At 36.5% G+C, this 22,390-nt stretch overlaps 1 protein-coding gene across 1 annotated transcript in view; it reads right to left on the bottom strand.

The window, feature by feature from the left end:
* CPN1 (carboxypeptidase N subunit 1) overlaps positions 1-21,083 on the bottom strand; it is a 79,604-nt gene extending 58,521 nt beyond the window's left edge. Inside the window, exon 1 of the mRNA XM_053692529.1 lies at positions 20,587-21,083. Within this exon, the coding sequence (XP_053548504.1) occupies positions 20,587-20,809 (223 nt within the window). The 5' untranslated portion in view covers positions 20,810-21,083. The remainder of the gene's footprint in view (positions 1-20,586) is intronic.
* Positions 21,084-22,390: the final 1,307 nt, after the last annotated feature.

The following is a 22,390-nucleotide window of genomic DNA, read 5'->3' as shown; positions in this document are numbered from 1 at the left end:
AACATGGCTGAGGTGGCGACTCTAAGGGCTCGATTTATCAAGCCTCTACGGCTGCAAGTTCTCACAAGAACTTGCTCGCCGTGATTTATCAAGCAGAGGTCACCAGACAGCTGCTTCCCTAAGCTCTTCGCCACCTCTAAGGTGGCGAAATTCAATCTCCTCGGTCGAGTCCGACCAAGGAGATTGACAGCTCCTGCCTGCGTGTGATTGGCTATGCACAGGCAGGGGGCGGGATTGCACGCGAGTGCAAAATTGCGCTCGTGTGCAATGTTGATTACCTGCGGGTAATTTTGCCCCGCCACAGGCGAGCTGAGGCATACAGGGGCGCGTATACGTGCCCCTGTACGCCTCAGCTTTGATAAATCTAGCCCTAAGTCTGTGTTGCTGACCTACACTGCCACCACTTATGGAGATATGTGCCCCTATCCAAACAGCCTCTAAAACACAGTTCACCTGTGGCGTCTGCTCATGGATATAAATCGGGTCTTTCACTGGAATTTTAAATAACTTAACCATTTACTTGTTTTATAAAATGTGCTACATTTAATGCTCTGCAGCTGGTATAGCAAGTCATTAGAAACTAATTAAGTGGATACATATTTCCTAGTACACTGTCCCTTTAAATGCTTGTCTTTTTAAAGATTTTTTTGTCTGCTCTTTGGTCTATTCAAATACAAAGGGTAAACAGTTCATTTAATGAGCAGAGCAGAATATAAAATTAAATAAATGTATGAATATAAATTGGTTAGGGTTTGAATTAGGCAGAACATATAAAAGGGGGACATAATAAAGCTAGACAGCACCCCTATCAACACGACCATCCCTGATATTAACATGCTTAAAAGGACATGGAACCCAAACTTTTTCTTTTATGACTTAGATAGAACATACAATTTTAAACAACTTTCCAGTTTACTTCTATTATCAAATTGGCTTCATTCTCTGGGTATCATTTGTTGAAGCAGCAGCAATGCACTCCTGGTTTCTAACTGAACACATCAGTATATATATATGCAGCCACCAATCAGCAGCTAGAACCTAGGTTCTTTGCTGCTTCTAAACTTACCTACTGTAGATAAACCTTTCAGCAAAGGATAATAAGAGAAGGAAGCTAATTAAATAATATAAGTAAATTGAAAAGTTGTGTAAAATGACATGCCCTTTTTGAATCATGAAAGAAAAAAAATTAGGTTTCATTTCCCTTTAATCTTCTGAATCTCTCTCTATTTAATGAGACATTGGTGGCATTAATTATTTTAGGTTCTGAGACTTGTAAATTAATTGTTTCCATCTGTTGCAATGTTTATGACTAATGAAGAGAATATTATCACTTGTTTAAATAAAATACATTGATGTTTACTAATAAACTAAGAGAAATCAATCAAAGAGGAATTAAAAATCATCTTTTTTTTAAAACTAAAAGACGGTATTTTAAAAAACAATACAGCTTAAATAAAAAATGTTTCTATTCTGAACCAAACTACTTTATATTTTCATGCTGTGGATACACGCCCCTGTGTACCAACAACATGGTAGGAAATCTTAGCCAATCAGAAACCTCCTGTAAGAATCAGTTGCATACAAAGCATGCATTTTGTCTTATTTTCAATACAAATTTAAAAAAGTTTTAACTTAACCTGTTATTATGCTAAAATATTTTAACAAATTGATTTACTACTTTTTATATTCATGATAAAACTGCTTCCTTTTGATATGGTCAGTGAGCTATTAGAATACCTAATTGGTTTCAGCTGTATTTCTCCGGGCAATCAACAGACCTGTAGAGAATAATTACTTAGAAAGGAAATGTCACACTGTGCCTTAAAAGCAAAGAAATACGTTGTCACTGTACAATGGCTAATTTACACAGGATGTCATACCCCCTGGTACATAGTTTAAATAAATCACTATACGGTTTCTTTCTAAACATCCGGAAAACAATGTAGATTATAGCTACGTGGCTGTCAAAGTATGTTGCAATGTATTGCCAACAATATCATACTAAAAGCATGCTTCTGCACATTACAGCTGTATTAGGGTAGGATTGGCTGGGAGTATACCTACGGTCAATCCATTCCTGAGCCAGTCGTGAGACTAAATGGGAGAAATGCTCTTTGAGTGCTGGTGAAAACACTGGTAGCAGCAATGCCGTTGTCGTTTTTTTGACACTGCAACAGAGACATCTAGACCAATAAATCTTTTGTTTTTTGATAATGTTAACGTTTTAATGGGCCTTAAAGGGACACTGAACCCAATTTTTTTTCTTTTGTTATTCAGATAGAACATGCAATTTTAAGCAACTTTCTAATTTACTCCTATTATCAAATTTTTTTCGTTCTCTTGCTATCTTTATTTGCATCTAAGTTATTTTTTGGTTCAGTCCATGGAAAGCACTTGTTTAATGGTCGGTTAAATTAATCCACCAATCAGAAAGAACAACCCAGGTTGTTCACCAAAAATGGGCCGGCATCTAAACTTACATTCTTGCCTTTCAAATAAAGATACCAAGAGAATGAAGAAAATTTGATAATAGGAGTAAATTAGAAAGTTGCTTAAAATTGCATGCTCTATCTGAATCACTAAAGACAACATTTGGGTTCATTGTCCCTTTAAGTTTTATGTCAGCTTAAAGGGACAGTCTACTCCATCATTTTTATTGTTTAAAAAGATATATAATCCCTTTATTACCCATTCCCCAGTCTTGCATAACCAACACGGTTATATTAATATACTTTTTACCTCTGTGATTAACTTGTATTTAAGCCTCTGCAGACTTCCTCCTTATCTCAATTCTTTTGACAGACTTGCATTTTAGCCAATCAGTGCTGACTTCTAGGTAACTCCAAGGGCATGAGCATAATGTTATCTATATGGCACACATGAACTAATGCCCTCTAGATGTGAAACACTGTCAAGTGCATTCAGATAAGAGGTGGCCTTCAAGTGCTTAGAAATTAGCATATGGGCCTACCTAGGTTTAGCTTTTAACAAAGAATACCAACAGAACAAAGCAAATTTGATGATAAAAGTAATTTGGAAAGTTGTTTAAAATTGCATGCCCTATCTGAATCATGAAAGTTTTATTTTGACTAGACTGTCCCTTTAACTGTTTGCTTCATAGTTATCCTTTGTTTGTATTTTAAAACTCTTTCACAAAGAGTTGGTAGTTTTTGTTTATTTTAACTGTTAAAGGGACACTGAACACAATTTTTTCTTTTGTGATTCAGATAGAGCATGCCAGTTTAAGAAACTTTCTAATTTAATCCTATTATCAATTTTTCTTTGTTCCCTTGCTATCTTTATTTGAAAAACAATGCAGCTAAGCTTTTTTTTTTTTTTTTTTTTTTTTGGTTCACAACTCTGGACAGCACTTTTTTATTGGTGGATTAATTTATCCACCAATCAACAAGAACAACCCAGGTTGTTCACCAAAAATGGGCCGGCATCTGAACTTACATTCTTGCATTTCAAATAAAGATACCAAGAGAATGAAGAAAATTTGACAATAGGAGTACATTAGAAAGTTGCTTAAAATTTCGTGCTCTATCTGAATCACGAAAGAAAAAATTTGGGTTCAGTGTCCCTTTAAGACAAACTTGACAAAAAGCAAACACCATCTGCTGCGTGAGTACTTGTATATTTTGTTACAACACGCATCCATACTGGTCAAGCCTCATTCATATTTGCTGCTTATTTTAACGGATATGAAACCCAAAAATGTTCTTTTGTGATTCAGACAGAGCATACAATTAAATAAAATCAAATTTACTTCTATTATCAAATTTGTTTCATTCCCATGGTATTTTTTGTTAAAGGGATACCTAGGTAGGACTACATCTACATGAAAGGAAATAGTGCTGCCAGCTACTGCTCTTGCAAATGGATAACATTCCTGGAAAACTGCTGCTATATAGTTCCCCAGACACGTGTATGCTCCTGAGCTTACTTTTCCTGCTTTTCAACAAAGGATACAGGAAATGTAATACAAGTAAATGAAAATGTTGTTCAATATCGCATGCTCTATCTGCATTATTAAAAAAATCGGGGTTTAATGTTCCTTTAAGTTGGAGAGGCTATTGAGACCCATGAAACTAGAGAGACCTTAAAGGGACACTGAACACAAATTTTTTTCTTTCGTGATTCAGATAGAGCATGCAATTTTAAGCATCTTTCTAATTTATTCCTATTGCCATTTTTTCTTCGTTCTCTTACTTTTTTTATTTTAAAAAAGAAGGCATCTAAGCTTTTTTTTTTTTATTTAGAACTCTGGACAGCACTTTTTTTTATTGGTGGATGAATTTATCCACCAATCAGCAAGAACAACCCAGGTTGTTCATCAAAAATGGGCCGGCAACTAAACTTACTTTCTTGCATTTCAAATAAAGATACCAAGAGAATGAAGAAAATTTGATAATAGGAGTAAATTAGAAAGTTGCTTAAAATGTCATGCTCTATCTGAATCACAAAAGAAAAAATTTGGGTTCAGTGTCCCTTTAAGAAAGAAGGAGCATGCAAAAATGAATTGGGACCTCTCATACATGCACATGAACTTGTATTGTAGACCAAGAGAAAAGTAAGCACTACTCATGAAAACTGTGTAAAATCTTGTAAGTTTGCATGAAAATCATATGAAGGACACAAACTCCCATTAATTAATGGGATATGAAAGTATGAAACAGTGACTGCTTAGTAAAAAAAAATTGTTAAATAAAAGTAAACATACATAGATTGTGTTAATCAGTTTGCTTAATATTATAAAATGAGCACTTAGAAATTCATGGAGCTCACAAATCCACCTGTCCTGTTATTCGTCTAACGTAAAGATGGTTTACAGGTTATAGTGACTCAAGGGAAGGAATGCAATTCTGATTATTGTACTAAACAGCTGTATACTTAACCCTTTCGTGACAGGGTTAAAGTGTCTACATCGGAACACCTGTTCCGATGTAGACAAATTGAAACTACGCGATCGTGCATACTATCGCGAGATTTCAATTATTGGATCGCATCTGGGGGGCGTCCCTACAACCCTAGGAACGCCCTCCAGACCGCGATCAAGTCCTTGAAGCGCAGAAGGCTTCAGGACAGCCGTTTGATATGACGTTCTATTCCGTCATAACGGCTTTAAAGCCCAGTGTAAATATGACGGAATAGAACGGCATAACGGCGTTAAAAGGTTAATGTTACAGTGCTGCGTAATATGTTGGCGCTTTATAAATAAACAATAAGTAATGGACCCTGCACAAATGAAGAAAGTAGAAATAAAAGGCAAATGATTTTAAAATAATGAATAATACATATTGCAATGATTTCTATTAAGAATAAACCATTGATTAGTGCTTTTTTTGTTACAGCAATAAAACACACTGCTTTATATCCCTTTAATTAACCAGATAACGAGGAGTCCCCCCCCAATAGTTGGTTATACTAACAGAAATCCTGTCATAGCCCTCAGTCTATCCTTAAACTTAAAGAAACATTGTACACTAGATTTCTCTTTGAAGAAATGTTTTGTAGATGATCCATTTATAAAGCCCTTCTGTGAATGGTTTCATAACAATATAAAGTTTTGCTTATTTTTAAATAAAATTGTGCTGATTTTCAGACTCCTAACCAAGCCCCAAAGTATCAGATGTAGACCCAGATCTACAGATTCTTGCTGCTATTGTTTGTGTAACCTTGCTGCTACTGTTTGTCTTATTGTTTGTGTACATCCACAGCGCTCATCAACAGTGCTAAACTGGGAGCTTCTAAGTAAGATTTTAAACAGTTTATACTGGATTTGTATATCAGTATCTGTGCATATTCCTCTTTATAGTAGTGTCTATTACATGCAGTTATAGGATAATTGGTGTATACCGTCCATTTAATCCAACATACACCAGGCTGTGCACAGTAAAATCTCAAGCTACACTATATTCAGACTGGAAGACGGTGCACTGCGATCTCACAGCCACCGAAATGTGGTATGATTTCCTACAAGTTGTGAAAATGCCAACACCAACAAGCATGCTGACCAGTACACAGTCTGCTGCAGTAATGTACCTGGCTCCAACCATTAGTAATATATCTGATCTAATAGCACAGTATAAATGTTACAAAATAACATAATATATTTAAAGTGCCCACATTCCCTAAAGAAGCTATTTTTTTTTTGCAATTAAAGAGACTTGAAACCCAATATTTTTCTTTCATGATTTAGCGAAAACAGTCTTAAACAACGTTCCTATTTACTTCTATTCATTTTTCTTCATTCTCTTGGAATCTTTTGTTGAAGGAACAGCAATGCACTACTGTGAACAAGCTGAACACATCTTGTGAGCCAATGAGAAGAGGCATGTGTGCCCAGCCACCAATCAGCAGCTAGCTCCCTGTAGTGCATGCTCCTGAGCATACCTAGGTATGCTTCTCAACAAAGTTTTTAGATAATAGAAGCAAATTGGAAATATGTTTAAAATCGCATGTTTTTTCTAAATCCTGAAAGTCTAAATTTGAATTGACTGTGCCTTTATTGCTTACAAATCCAATGTCATATGTATCTTTTTAAATCCGTGAAAGTAATTCTCTTTGGAGAAAGTGATGCACGGAGAGCAAGGTAGTTACTATATTTGTACAACCTTAGGTAGTGGTTTGTGACATTACAGCGTGGTACAACATTAGTGTGTGAGTGTCTGAGTGGCAGTGACAGTGTTTGCCTGTGGGTTAGTGTGACTGTGTGTGAGTGTCTGAGTGGCAGTGACAGTGTTTGCCTATGGGTTAGTGTGACTCTGTGTGAGTGTCTGAGTGGCAGTGACAGTGTTTGCCTGTGGGTTAGTGTGACTCTGTGTGAGTGTCTGAGTGGCAGTGACAGTGTTTACCTGTGGTTAGTGTGACTGTGTGTGATTGTCTGAGTGGCAGTGACAGTGTTTGCCTGTGGGTTAGTGTGACTGTGTGTGAGTGTCTGAGTGGCAGTGTTTGTCTATGGGTTAGTGTGACTGTGTGTGAGTGTCTGAGTGGCAGTGACAGTGTTTGCCTGTGGCTTAGTGTGACTGTGTGTGTGTCTGAGTGGCAGTGACAGTGTTTGCCTGTGGGTTAGTGTGACTGTGTGTGTGTCTGAGTGGCAGTGACAGTGTTTGCCTGTGGGTAAGTGTGACTGTGTGTGAGTGTCTGAGTGGCAGTAGCAGTGTTTGCCTGTGGGTTAGTGTGACTGTGTGTGAGTGTCTGAGTGGCAGTGACAGTGTTTGCCTGTGGGTAAGTGTGACTGTGTGTGCGTGTCTGAGTGGCAGTAGCAGTGTTTGCCTGTGGGTTAGTGTGACTGTGTGTGTGTCTGAGTGGCAGTGACAGTGTTTACCTGTGGGTAAGTCTGACTGTGTGTGAGTGTCTGAGTGGCAGTAGCAGTGTTTGCCTGTGGGTTAGTGTGACTGTGTGTGAGTGTCTGAGTGGCAGTGACAGTGTTTTTCTGTGAGTTAGTGTGACTGTGTGTGAGTATCTGAGTGGCAGTAGCAGTGTTTGCCTGTGGGTTAGTGTGACTGTGTGTGAGAGGCTGAGTGGCAGTGACAAGTGTTTGTCTGTGGGTTAGTGTGACTGTGTGTGAGTGTCTGAGTGGCAGTGACAGTGTCTGCCTGAGGGTTAATGTGACTGTGTGTGAGTGTCTGAGTGGCAGTGACAGTGTTTGCCTGTGGGTAAGTGTGACTGTGTGTGAGTGTCTGAGTGGCAGTAGCAGTGTTTGCCTGTGGGTAAGTGTGACTGTGTGTGAGTGTGTGAGTGGCAGTGACAGTCTTTGCCTGTGGGTTAGTGTGACTGTGTGTGAGTGTCTGAGTGGCAGTAGCAGTGTTTGCCTGTGGGTTAGTGTGACTGTGTGTGAGAGTCTGAGTGGCAGTGAAAAGTGTTTGTCTGTGGGTTAGTGTGACTGTGTGTGAGTGTGTGAGTGCAGTGACAGTGTTTGCCTGTAGGTTAGTGTGACTGTGTGTGTCTGAGTGGCAGTGACATTGTTTGTCTGTGGGTTAGTGTGACTGTTTGTGAGTGTCTGAGTGGCATTGACAAGTGTTTGTCTGTGGGTTAGTGTGACTGTGTGTGTCTGAGTGGCAGTGACAGTGTTTGTCTGTGGGTTAGTGTGACTGTGTGTGAGTGTCTGAGTGGCAGTGACAGTGTTTGTCTGTGGGTTAGTGTGACTGTGTGTGAGTGTCTGAGTGGCAATGACAAGTGTTTGTCTGTGGGTTAGTGTGACTGTTTGTCAGTGTTTCATCAAAAATAGCCCCACTAAAGTCTTCAGCTCCAGGAAGCCCTGAAACTGGCACTGGCTGAGGGATGTGTATAAGTGTATTTGTTTATGGATTAGTAAAGTTGTATTAGGTATCTGTGCATGAGGTTTTCCAGATTTGGGGCAATTCTAGTTCATTTTAAAACCCAGTTATTGTTGTTTTTCCACACTGCATTACATTCACCAACACTTTGCATTAAGACAATTGGACAGTGATATCTTTTAAGCAGATTGTGTATGATTGTTGGACTTCTCTGTCTCAGCATTAACCACTTAAAAACCCACTTTGGCTATATTTTCACTAAAAGGGACAACATACCCAAATGTTGAAGCACTTGAAAGTGATGCAGCAGAGCTGTAAAAAGCTGACTAGAAAACATCTCTATGTAAATAAGGAAGGTATTTACCTCAATATTTCCTAAAGATTCACACCCAATTGTAAAGGGACTTTAAGAAGCCAATCAGGATGCAAGTCCTAGGAATTGCAAGGGAGTGTTCATCTGGCATGTGCAGGGACAGTCATGTTATTTCCCTATTCAGTTTAAGGAAGTTTAATATGAAATTTCACAAGGTTTCAGTGAGATCTCATGAAATCTCACAAGGTTTCAGTGAGATCTCATGAAATCACCACAAAGCATAGCATGACCTCAGCACTGCTGATGCTGATTGGCTATTTTTTTCCAACTTGCAGCTGGACAGTAGCTGAAGTATAAAGGCTGTGACACACTGCAAGCGATGCGGCGCGAGGCAAAGCAGCTGCTTTGCTCCGCGTCGCATCGCTTCTGAAGTTCAAATATTTCATCTCTGAGCGCTTAGCTACGCGACCTGACGCAGCAGAGTGCTCAGAGATGAAAAGGCAAGACACACTGAGCGCGCACAGCTGCATCTACACGCTGCGCGTCGCTCTGCTTGCAGTGTGTCACAGCCTTTAACTGTTACCAGAGCACTTACTCTTTTTGAGGTAAAATATCTTCCTTTTTTACATAGAGATGCTCAGGTGATATTTTCCTGTCAGCTTTTTACAGTTATGCTGCATCAGTTTCAAGTGTTTTAGCATATGAGTATTATGTCCCTTTAATTGCAATAATCAAAATGCTTATATGTGATTACAGTGAAGTGTTCAGACATTTCAAATACGTTATTTCTACAATTAATTAAAATAATATAGGGTTGTCAGACGGATGGTATTAAACTAGACAGTCCAGTAATTTTAAAATCTATACAAAAATACTGGGCACTTAAAGGGACACTCAATCTAAATTAAACTTTCATTATTCAGATAGAGCAGCAATTTTAAACTACTTTCCAATTTACTTCCATTAACAAAATGTGCAGAGTCTTTTTATATTTAAAGTGACAGTCTAGTCAAAACTAAACTTTCATGATTCAGATAGAGCATGCAATTTTAAACAACTTTCTAATTTACTTCCATTAACAAAATGTGCACAGTCTTTTTATATTTATACTTTTTAAATCACCAGCTCCTACTGAGCATGTGCAAGTATAAGTGTGTATGCATTTGTGAATGGCTGATTGCTGTCACATGGTACGTGTATGCATTTGTTATTGGCTGATGGCTGTCACATGGTACAGGGGGAGTGGAAAAAGACATAACTTCTAAAATTGTCAGAAAATAAATCTACTACTCATTTGAAGTTCAGACTAAGTTATATTGCATTGTATTGTTATCTTGCATTTGTTGATTATGCAAATCTACAGTCTTGACTGGTCCTTTAAATGTCCAGTTGTTTTTGGTCCCCAAGCTGTAGTTAAATTAAATGTTATATGTAGTACTGATACAAAAAGGTTAAATCACTTCTATTTGCGCACATGGGGTTTAAATGATTGCTCTATGTGTTGCTGGTGCAAAGGGGGCGGAGACAATGATTGTTCTGTTACTGGCACATGTTTGTGTCCCTATTCTCTCAGTGATTCAATCTTTTACTGGAAGCCAAAGATGATTAAACAAATCCCTGTCTTCTGTGCTACTAGAGAGTAAAATCACTGCCTTGTGTGCTACTAGAGAGTAAACTCACTGCCTTGTGTGCTTCTAGAGAGTGAAATCACTGTCTTGTGTGCTACTAGAGAGTAAAATCACTGCCTTGTGGGATACTAACTACTAGAGAGTAAAATCACTGTCTTGTGTGCTTCTAGAAAGGGAAATCACTGTCTTGTGTGCTACTAGAGAGTGCAATCACTGCCCTGTGTGTTTTGGCACACAATTTGTTACTGACAACTAAGGGTATAAAATCAGTTATAAAAACATGATAAGACTTTGGGTGAAGTTAGGGTGAAGCCCAGGTGAGCCTAAGTTGACATTTTGGGGAGATTGTATGCCCCCACCTACCAGTATTTACTAGTGACCAGTCATACATTTCAGTGTGAGAAATGTATAAGATGTCTGGCACACAATCCCCCCCTTATATAATAAATAAGATTGTATCCTCTTTATGGACTCTGATGGTGAGGGTTGTTTCTAGGGATAGTCATAATATGCCTCTAAGCACAGATCTACAGTCATAATTTCCTGTTTGCTCACAGAGTTGGGATTTATTTTAAGAATGTAGGTTAATTTTAATGGAACAATACATTTATATAATTAGAGAACATTATTATTATTGTGTGGATGTTGTGTGATAAGTATGTGTTTAGCCCATTCAAAATTGTTAAACACATAATCATGTGCCTGCACATAATTGACTTCTCTAAGAGAATACAGCATTTTACTATTGCATTGCCATGTCCCATTAAGGTTGTAACTAAAATTTAAAAAAAGAGAATCTAAAATTTGGTTAATTGGTAAAATAAGATGTTAAGATGTATCATTTAACCCCCCCCCCCTCAAAAAAAGTGAGTGGTTCACCTCTATGACTTTTACAGTGAGATTTTATTTTCTTTAGACATTTTCTGTCTGCAAGTATGACAAATTGTAGCATATCACTAACATGCATCATTTTATAAAGTCAAATACAGCATACATGTTCATCTAAGTTTATTAATAATTCAAAGATCTTTTCATTTAGACAAATTCAATTTTCTCTATGAAGTATTCTTTTAATCCTTAGTGAATCTAGGACAGGGGATAAAAGGGTTAGCACAACAATTGGTCGCTTCACTGATGGTCAGTAATTGCTTATGTCAATAATAAGCATTATTAGAACTCTGTTCAACCTATTTTTCTTAATTTACAAACTCCTCAATCACCCTCTAGAAACAATATATAATAGAGGTCACAGCCAGACCAACTGCAATTAAAAGTACATTAAACTGTAAACTAGAATAAGTCTCTTTAGCCCCAGAAAAGTTCCCCAAGAAAGTTTGCAATACATTTCCTGCAAAAAAATAATAAAAAAACAAAAAAAAAAAAAAATCTGTTTAGTCTTATTTTAACTCTAAGATAAGCATCCTGCTCACCCAATATTAAAAGGGACTTTAAAGTCAAACTTAAACATTCATAAATCAGATAGGAATCATTAAATACTTATTTATTGCCATTTCATGATTATATGTGCCTGTGCATCTTATTTTTATTGTTGTCTTTTTAATGTAAATTTAAATACAATTGTATAATTTGTTTTTTGGGTATAAAATTGTACTTTTTTGGTATAAATATTGTACACATTTTAGCTTCAGAGGCACTACTCAATCTGTGTATATATTTGGAACATGCAATTTTAAACAGGTCTCCAATTTATTTCTATTATCTAATTTCCTTCCTTCTACTACTATCCTTTGATAAAAAAAAAAGCATACCTAGGTACTCTCAAGATAATAAACTACACGGAGCTAGCTGATATTCCTCTTGTCATTTCACTCACTGGATGTGTTTAGCTAGTTCCTAGTAGTGCATTGCTGCATCTTCAACAAAGGATACAAAGAAAATAAAGCAAATTTGATAATTGAAATGAACTGGAAAATTGTTTAAAATTGTATGTTCTATCTCAATCATGAAAGAAAAACTTTGGGTTTCATATCCCTTTAAGTATTTGGTCAGTATAACTGATGAATTGCTATAAAAGAAACAATCTAACGTATCCTGTTTACGTGTAACACTATACAGCAAACATTTACCTATCCATATAATAAAAACAATTTAACAAATGAGGGCATTTTTATTATTGCATTAAAAAGCTACTAAATTACTCTGATATATATATATATATATATATATATATATATATATATATATATATATATATATATATATATATATATATAAAAAGTATATATATATATATATATACAGGTATATACATATTTAGATTAAAAAGGAGAGTGCCACACCCTAAATTATCCACTTGGATGCAATCAAATAAATATATATATTTTTCAAGATATTTTATCTCTTAATTATGCTGAACTGCAGCTGTTTTAAACAAGAATTTTTTTAAAGAAGATGTATAAACAGTGCTGTATACAGCAAAAACTAATTCAAAATACACAATGTATTAAAAATTGATATCACTTTATTATCGAATCACATAAAAAAAACTTTTAAAACATTTAAAAAGATATTTTGCAAGCAATAATCAACATAAAATTGTTGCACAATATTTTTACGTTGGTTAATAGTTACTTTGTGACAATTTATCTTGTATATCAAACTAGTGTCAATTGTATAGTTGTTTCTCAACTTAACACATTTTCTAACAGAAAGGGGCATGACCCTGAAACGCGTAGTGGTAACGTATACACAAGTCTGGCTAGGCAAGTGTTTGCAGATTTTTTCGCTCTATATCCGAAATACGTATATTTTTGTTTTTTTATTCTGTTTTAATATAACAAATGTTTGCATTGTTGAAACTATATATTGTACTATTGGCTACTAAACAGGCACCGTTTATGTTCATATTCAAACGCAATAATTAAAATACGCTATTAGGCGTCTGTTAGAAAATGCGTTAAGTTGAGAAACAACTATACAATTGACACTAGTTTGATATACAAGATAAATTGTCACAAAATAACTATATACCAACGTAAAAATATTGTGCAACAATTTTATGTTGATTATTGCTTACAAAATATCTTTTTAAATGTTTTAAAAGTTTTTTTTATGTGATTCGATAATAAAGTGAAATACATTTTTAATACATTGTGTGTATTTTGAATTAGTTTTTGCTGTATACAGCGCTGTTTATACATCTTCTTTATATATATATATATATATATATATATATATATGTTTGGCTTTTTTTATTTTATTCTGAATACAAATTCTATCTGCTGCAGTATCAAAGCTACACCTGCGGTGGTTTTTCAGGTGCACAATTAGTGATACTGCACTAAGCTGAAAGGAAGCAGGTGAACAATACTATTTATTAGCTTTTACTTAAAGGGACACTGAACCCAAACACCTATTATCAAATTTTCTTCATTCTCTTGGTATCTTTATTTGAAATGCAAGAATGTAAGTTTAGATGCCGGTCCATTTTTGGTGAACAACCTGGGTTGTTTTTGCTGATTGGTGGATAAAATCATCCACCAATAAAAAAGTGCTGTCCAGAGTCTGAACCAAAAAAAGCGTAGATGCCTTTTTTTCAAATAAAGAAAGCAAGAGAACGAAGAAAAATTGATAATAGGAGTAAATTAGAAAGTTACTTAAAATTGTATGCTCTGTCTGAATCACAAAATAAAAAATTTGGGTTTAGTTTCCTTAGTTTGTAAAATGTGATACATACTGCACATAACATTATAAAGGTATATGACACCAGAACATTTTCTTTTACGATTCAGACAGAGAATACAATTTAAAAAAAACTACTTTCCAATTTACTTCTATTATCAAATTTGCTTTGTTACTATGATATTCTTTTGTGAAGAGATACCTAGGTAGGCTTCTGTAGCACTACATAGCAGGAACTAGTGCTGCCCTCTAGTGCTCTTACAAATGGATAACATTCTTGTAAAACTGCTGACAACTAGTGCTCTTACAAATGGATAACATTCTTGTAAAACTGCTGCCATATAGTGCTCGAGACACGTGCACACTCCTGAGCTTACCTCCCTGTTTTTAAAAGATACCTTAAGAGAACAAAGAAAAATAGATTATAGAAATAAATTAGAAAGTTGTTTAAAATGTTATGCTCTATATGAATCACAAAATAAAAATGTTGAGTTTCATGTCCCTTTAATGTAAATAACTGTAATTTTTATGTTAAAGGGACAGTCAAGACAAAGTTAAACTTTCATGATTCAGATAGAGCACACGTTTTTTAAAAACCTTTCCAATTCACTTCCATTATTTAAATGTGTACAGCCTTTATATACAAACACTTTCTGAGTCACCAGCTCCTACTGAGCATGTGCAAGATTCACAGTATATACGTATATGGATTTTGTGATTGGCTGATGGCTGTCACATGATGCATTAGGAAGGTATATGTATCTAACTTTGACATTTGTCAGAAAAAATCTACTTCTCATTTGAAATTCAAACTAAGTGATTTTGTATAGTCTTTTTATTGTGCATTTATTGATTATGCAATTATACTGTGTTTACTAGTCCTTTAATTACATGTATTAAAAACATAAACAACAAAAATGACTGCAAGCTTATTGAGATTCTATTCTTGAAGGATAACGAGACAATTGATTTATGCATTATTTTGCTATTTCATACTATGTTTGAAACCTTCCTGTTCCCAAAATAAGTGTATTGTCTTATACTATTCTGTTATCAATAAAGCTTGTTTGGAAGAAAAAGAAACAAACAAGAACACCCCCTCCCCCCCCCCCATTAAACAACAAATGTGTGTAATGTTGAATTATAAACAGCCTAGAGCTATCTTCCTTAAAGGGACAGTACACTGTAAAATTGTTTTTCCATTAATGTATTTTAAATGACTTGTTATACCAACTGCAGAGTATAAAATATTTGAGAAATTGCATTTTCATGCTTATTTGTCTATATGAAGTAGCTGATTTTGTGCTTTGAAACCACAGTCTATTACAATGGGTTGAACTTAAAGGTGATTTCAGATCTCATTATGTTCTAAGTTTATGTACACAGACTTGCTTCCTTATCTTTTATTTGGCTGGAACACCAAAGCTCAATACATAGAGAGAACAATGGAAAAATGATCATTTTATTACTTAACTATCCTGCATCCCACTGAGAGTGTAATCTCTTCTGCTGTCTGTGTTTACTTAGGCTATTCAATAGCCTATACTCCAGTATTAATTTGTTCAGTGTAGGTAGCGATACCACAGGCTAAATCAGCTATTTCAAATGCTGAAATAGGAGTAAAGGAGCTTCTTGTAACCAATTTAATACACTCTAGCAGGTTAAAAGGATCATTGGGAATAATTTAAAGGGGAGACATTTTTTGGGTGAACTGTCCCTTTAAAGGGACACTGAACCCAATTTTTTTTCTTTCGTGATTCAGATAGAGCATGACATTTTAATTAATTTTAAGGGGAGACATTTTTTGGGTGAACTGTCCCTTTAAAGGGACACTGAACCCAATTTTTTTTCTTTCGTGATTCAGATAGAGCATGACATTTTAAGCAACTTTCTAATTTATTCCTATTATCAAATTGTCTTCATTCTCTTGGTATCTTTATTTGAAATGCAAGAATGTAAGTTTAGATGCCGGCCCATTTTTGGTGAACAATCTGGGTTGTCCTTGCTGATTGGTGGATAAATTCATCCACCAATAAAAAAGTGCTGTCCAGAGTTCTGATCCACAAAAAAAAAGCTTAGATGCCTTCTTTTTCAAATAAAGATAGCAAGAGAACAAAGAAAATTTGATAATAGGAGTAAATTAGAAAGTTGCTTCAAGGGACATGAAACCCAAACATTTTCTTTCATGACTCAGATAGAGAATATAATTTTAAACAACATTCCAATTTACTTCTATTATCTAATTTGCTTCATTCTTTAGATATCCTTTGTTGAAGAAATAGCAATGCACATGTGTGAGCCAATCACATGAGGCCTCTATGTGCAGCCACCAATCAGGACCTACTTAGCATATCTAGATATGCTTTTAAACAAAGGATATCAAGAAAATGAAGCAAATAAGATAAAAGAAGTAAATTGGAAAGTTGTTTTAAATGGCATATTCTTTATAAATCATGAAAGAAAAAAATTGGGTTTCATGTTACTTTAACCCCTTAATGACCGAGGACGTGCAGGGTACGTCCTAAAAAAAAAAGGCAGTTAACGCCTGAGGACGTACCCTGCACGTCCTCGGTGTGGAAAGCAGCTTCCAGCTGCTTTCCGGTTATTGCAGTGATACCTCGATATGGAGGCATCCTGCAATAACCTTGTATGGCCATCCAATGCAGAGAGAGCCACTCTGTGGCCCTCTCTGCACCGGACATCGATGGTCGGTATCGTTGGTGGGTGGGAGCAGACTTGGGAGGCGGGTGGCGGCCATCGATGGCCCTGGTCATGTGGAGGGGGCGGGATCGTGGGCGGGGATGGCCGGGGGCGCGCACGGAAGCGTGTGCACGGGAGGGCGGGAGCGGGCACGTGCACGGCGAGGGAGCGGGTGGGAACCGCTACACTACTGAAAAAGCTTTAATAAAAACGCTTAAATGGAGATTAAAATGTAAAAATAAAAGTGTGATCAGTGTGGCGGTGGATGTTGGTCTGTGGGGGGGGGAGCTACACTACAGAAAAAAAAAAGCGAAAAAAAAAAGCCCTTTTTTTTGCAAACTGGGTACTGGCAGACAGTCAGTACCCAAGATGGCCCCCAATAAGTCAGATGGGGAGGGTTAGAGAGCTGTTTTGAGGGGTTGGGGGCTAAGGGGGGATGCTACACCACAGCATATGTAAATATGCTTAAAAAATAAAAATAAAAATTAAAAAAAAACTTTTATTTTAGTACTGGCAGACTTTCTGCCAGTACTTAAGATGGCGGGGACAATTGTGGGATGGGGGAGGGAAGGGAGCTGTTTGGGAGGGATCAGGGGGTCTGATGTGTCAGGTGGGAGGCTGATCTCTACACTAAAGCTAAAATTGACCCTGCAAGCTCCATACAAACTACCTAATTAACCCCTTCACTGCTAGCCATAATACACGTGTGATGCGCAGCAGCATTTAGCGGCCTTCTAATTACCAGAAAGCAACGCCAAAGTCATATATGTCTGCTATTTCTGAACAAAGGGGATCCCAGAGAAGCATTTACAACCATTTGTGCCATAATTGCACAAGCTGTTTGTAAATAATTTCAGTGAGAAACCTAAATTGTGAAAAATGTAACGTTTTTTTTAATTTGATCGCATTTGGCGGGGAAATGGTGGCATGAAATATACCAAAATGGGCCTAGATCAATACTTTGGGTTGTCTACTACACTACACTAAAGCTAAAATTAACCATACAAGCTCCCTAATTAACGCCTGCACTGCTGGGCATAATACACGTGTGGTGCGCAGCAGCATTTAGCGGCCTTCTAATTACCAAAAAGCAATGCCAAAGCCATATATGTCTGCTATTTCTGAACAAAGGGGAACCCAGAGAAGCATTTACAACCATTTGTGCCATAATTGCACAAGCTGTTTGTAAATGATTTCAGTGAGAAACCTAAAATTGTGAAAAAGTTTACATTTTTTTTAATTTGATCGCATTTGGCGGTGAAATGATGGCATGAAATATACCAAAATGGGCTTAGATCAATACTTGGGGTTGTCTACTACCCTACACTAAAGCTAAAATTACCCCAAAAGCTCCCTACATGCTCCCTAATTAACCCCTTCACTGCTGGGCATAATACACGTGTGGTGCACATTGGCATTTAGCGGCCTTCTAATTACCAAAAAGCAATGCCAAAGCCATATATATCTGCTATTTCTGAACAAAGGGGATCACAGAGAAGAATTTACAACCATTTATTCCACAATTGCACAAGCTGTTTGTAAATAATTTCAGTGAGAAACCAAAAGTTTGTGAAAAAATTTGTGAAAAAGTGAACAATTTTTTTTATTTGATCGCATTTGGCGGTGAAATGGTGGCATGAAATATACCAAAATTGGCCTAGATCAATACTTTGGGATGTCTTCTAAAAAAATATATACATGTCAATGGATATTCAGGGATTCCTGAAATATATTAGTGTTCCAATGTAACTAGCGCTAATTTTGAAAAAAAGTGGTTTGGAAATAGCAAAGTGCTACTTGTATTTATGGCCCTATAACTTGCAAAAAAGCATAGAACATGTAAACATTGGGTATTTCTAAATTCAGGATAAAATTTAGAAACTATTTAGCATGTTTTTTTTGGTGGTTGTAGATGTGTAACAGATTTTGGGGGTCAAAGTTAAAAAAAGTGTGGTTTTTTTCCATTTTTTCCTCATATTTTATAAAAAAATTTATAGTAAATTATAAGATATGATAAAAATAATGGTATCTTTAGAAAGTCCATTTAATGGCGAGAAAAACAGTATATAATATGTGTGGGTACAGTAAATGAGTAAGAGGAAAATTACAGCTAAACACAAACACCGCAAAAATGTAAAAATAGCCTTGGTCCCAAACGGACAGAAAATGGAAAAGTGTTGTGGTCATTTAAGGGTTAAAATTGCATGCTCTATCTGAATCACAAAATAAAAAAAATTGGGTTCAGTCTTAATGATTTAGACAGAGCTTACAAGTTTAAACGATTTTCCTATTAATTCTGTTATCAAATTGAGTTGCTTCTGTTGGTATTCTTTGTTAAAGTGCATACCTAGATAGGCAAATGATTGTGCACATGCTTTGAGCACTAAATGGCAGCACTGTTTGCAACAATGGCGTTAATGGCAAACCTTTAGAAACACTTATCAAATAATTTATCTAAACATAATCCCTATGGAGTAGACCTTAATGGTAATTTTTGGTTGAAAATCATTTTTATAAGATTTTCTAAAGTATTGTGATCAACCACAAATTTTGTAACAATGTTAAACATTGCTGCAAAAACTGCTGTCCTACAGTGATCAGAACACATGCGTGCTCCTCAGCCTATCTGGGTATCATAAAAAGAAAAATACTAATAGAGCAAAGTAATTTTGATATTACGATTACATTAAAAAGTTGTTTAAAATTGCATGATTTGTCTGACTCATAAATCATTTTTTGTCTTTCATGCACTTTTAAGAAATCAGAGAACTCTTCCATATTCCTATATTATCCAATTGAGCATCTTTACTAAGGTGGCTCTACAAATATTTGTGAATCAGTACCACATAATAACATAGACATTGGAGAGATTTGACTCACTTGCTAGTTTTTTTTAAAGAGACAGTGTATTGTAAAATTGGTTTCACCTTAATGTGTTTCGAATCACTTGTTATGCCAGCAGTAGAGTATAAAATGTAGGTAAAGGTGTAGTTTAGCGTCCCAAATTCGGAAGGTACCACATCCCGCCGTGGGGGGGGGATGGATAAGTTCCCAGTGGTGGTTGCGGCGCCTGGAAACGATATTGGAACAGAGCATTGCGGCGCCCCAGAACAATATTGGAAAAGAGCGATCGGTTCCAATTCCTGCCCCGGGCGCCGCAACCACTGCTGGAACCTATCCATGCCCCCAAACCCCCCCCCCCGCTCATGTTTCCTTTCTGAAGTAATTCCCATGGTAAAGTGTACATTTATGAAGTAATTCCCACAATAAAAATGTAACATGTTAAGGTAAATCTGGAGTTGATTGCTCTTTCCAATGTCGTTCCCGAGCGCCGCAACACTCTGTTCCAATATTTTACCCGGACTCCGCAACCACAGCAGGGAACTTATCCATGCCCCCCCCACACACACACACACAGCGGGATGCGGTACCTTCCGAATTTGAGACGCTAAACTACACCTTTACCAAAATGTATAATACATTTTTATTTTATGTTTATTTTTTCTATATAAAATAGCTGTTTTTGAAACCACAACCCAACTCAGCCTGCAGGGTAATCAGACCTTATCTTATCACTTTCTATACACAAAAATGCTTCTTTATCTTATCTCTGAATGTATACCAAAGCCCAATATGAGAAAATGTACATTTTATTACTTATCTCCCTACCTGCACTGGGATTGTAATTTCTTCTGCTGCCTATTTTACATAACTTGTCTACAGTCAATACTTAACTATTGAAATTTATAGTATAGGTGGGGATAGTAGAGGCATAAACTGTTATTTCATATGCTAAAATAAAGATCAAGGAGCAAATTATAAACAATTCAATACACCGATGGATGGCTAATTGAGAACAAATTAAAGGGGGGGGGGGGGAAATTACAGTACACTGTCCCTTTAAGTGAATTGAAATATCAATAGCACATACAGTGAAGAATACATGTATCTTATATAAGGTGGCAAACCTAGCAACTCACGTGTAAATGACAAGTGTCAAACATTGTCTGTAAGTACTTACTGAGTTCATGCACTCCTGGGTGGTCGCTGAATTCAATAACATAGAGGTGCCTTCCCTGGATACTTCTTCCAATACTGTAAATCCTAGTGATGTATGGACACTCATTTTGCACGTTGTAAAGAGCTCGCACAAGGTCATCGTATCGGTGATGGAAGAAACTGACTGAGGCAGCCAGCTCAAGCAGGAATGAGAGTTTAAGAAGAAACCACAATCCCACAGCCATTCCTGCAGTTGTAGCTGCTACAGCTAAATTCCCATATACAGTATAAAAGAACAGTTCTCTCGTTCTTTACTTACAAGTGTGAACTGCAAACAGAGAGCTCCAGTTTCACAGAGCAGTGCCAGCCCTCTCTGACCCAGGGGATGGATGTATATGAGGTGGACTATGTACAAAAAAGCTTACTTTGGAAGGGCTCCTCCCTCTACACCTCCTTAGTCTTAAAGGATGAGTTTAGTTTAGAACTTTAACATTAGTCACTTATGATTTCCCCCCTTCCCAGATCCCCCCGTTCCCATACTAGATCAGGTGAACGTGGCTACGCACAGCAACATTTATACACATGATGAAATTCAAACTGACCTCAGTTCATTCATTAACTAAACTGTAAACAGATTTGTTCAGCCAATTTACTAGAATAGTCGAAGCATTCAATTTCTCCCCCTTTTTTTAAAGGCCAGACATTGTTCTTGAGAATGTTATAGAAAAAATATAATATAATTTATATTGGTTATTATTGTTTAATGCTAAATTCAATCTGATAATGATCTTTTTGGTCTCATTTAGGCCAACAAAAAAGTATTTTTCTCACAGGATACTCAGAATAATTTCACCAGTGGGTAAAAGTTCAAATTTACAGACACACTGACTATTACTTCTATAAACTTTAAAAAAAGAAAAGAAAAAGATCAATTGAAAGGAAACAGTAGTAAAAATAAAAAACATTTTCTAAACTGAAAGAGGACTTTAGAGCAGCGATTGTCAAACATGGCACTTGGACACCCTAATATGAAACTAAATCTGCCTGACGGTGTCAGTGAGAACTAAAGGACGGATAATGCAACATTAAACTGCTGGACACAAGTAAAGTACAGTGGTCTGTACTCATCATGCTATTGTTTTTTCTCCTGTGATCCTGTGCCTGCAGCACTCTTCATAGGCATTCTGCTTTAACCCTTTACTGGTGCCAGTTGGTCGCCCCCCACATCTTCATACTGGTGAAACAATTTTGGAGTTTTGGTCTTCTTGCACTCTGTGACAAAGATGGTGCTCATTCACAAATCAGTGATTTGTTCTGTCAGAATAAGTTACCCGTCAGAAAAAGCTGCCTTACCACTGCACATGCACTACTTCACGTCACTGCATGCCAAACCTGCTGTAACACAAATATATTTGGAATGCTGTGACCTCAGACAGCGCATGCAGAGTTGTAAGGTCATTTTAAACAACTTTCCACTTTACTTTTATCATCAAATTTGCTTTGTTCTCTTGGTATTCTTAGTTGAAAGCTAAACTTAGGTAGGCTCATATGCTAATATGTGCAATATAGATAACATTGTGCTCACACCTGTGTAGTTACTTATAAGAGGGTAGTGATTGGCTAAAATGTAAGTCTGTCAAAAGAACTGAAGGGGCAGTTTGCAGAGGCTTAGATACAAAGTAATCACAGAGGTAAAAAGTATATTAATATAACTGTGTTGGTTATGCAAAACTGGGGAATGAGTAAGAAAGGGATTATCTATATTCTTAAACAATAAAAATTCTGGAGTAGACTGCCCCTTTAATACTTTGCAGTGACTGCATTGC

This window comes from Bombina bombina, chromosome 9 (genome assembly GCF_027579735.1).
Source record: "Bombina bombina isolate aBomBom1 chromosome 9, aBomBom1.pri, whole genome shotgun sequence".
Taxonomy (NCBI): Eukaryota; Metazoa; Chordata; class Amphibia; order Anura; family Bombinatoridae; genus Bombina; species Bombina bombina.
Note: the sequence above shows the minus strand (reverse complement) of the source record. Positions and strands in the feature narration are given on the sequence as shown.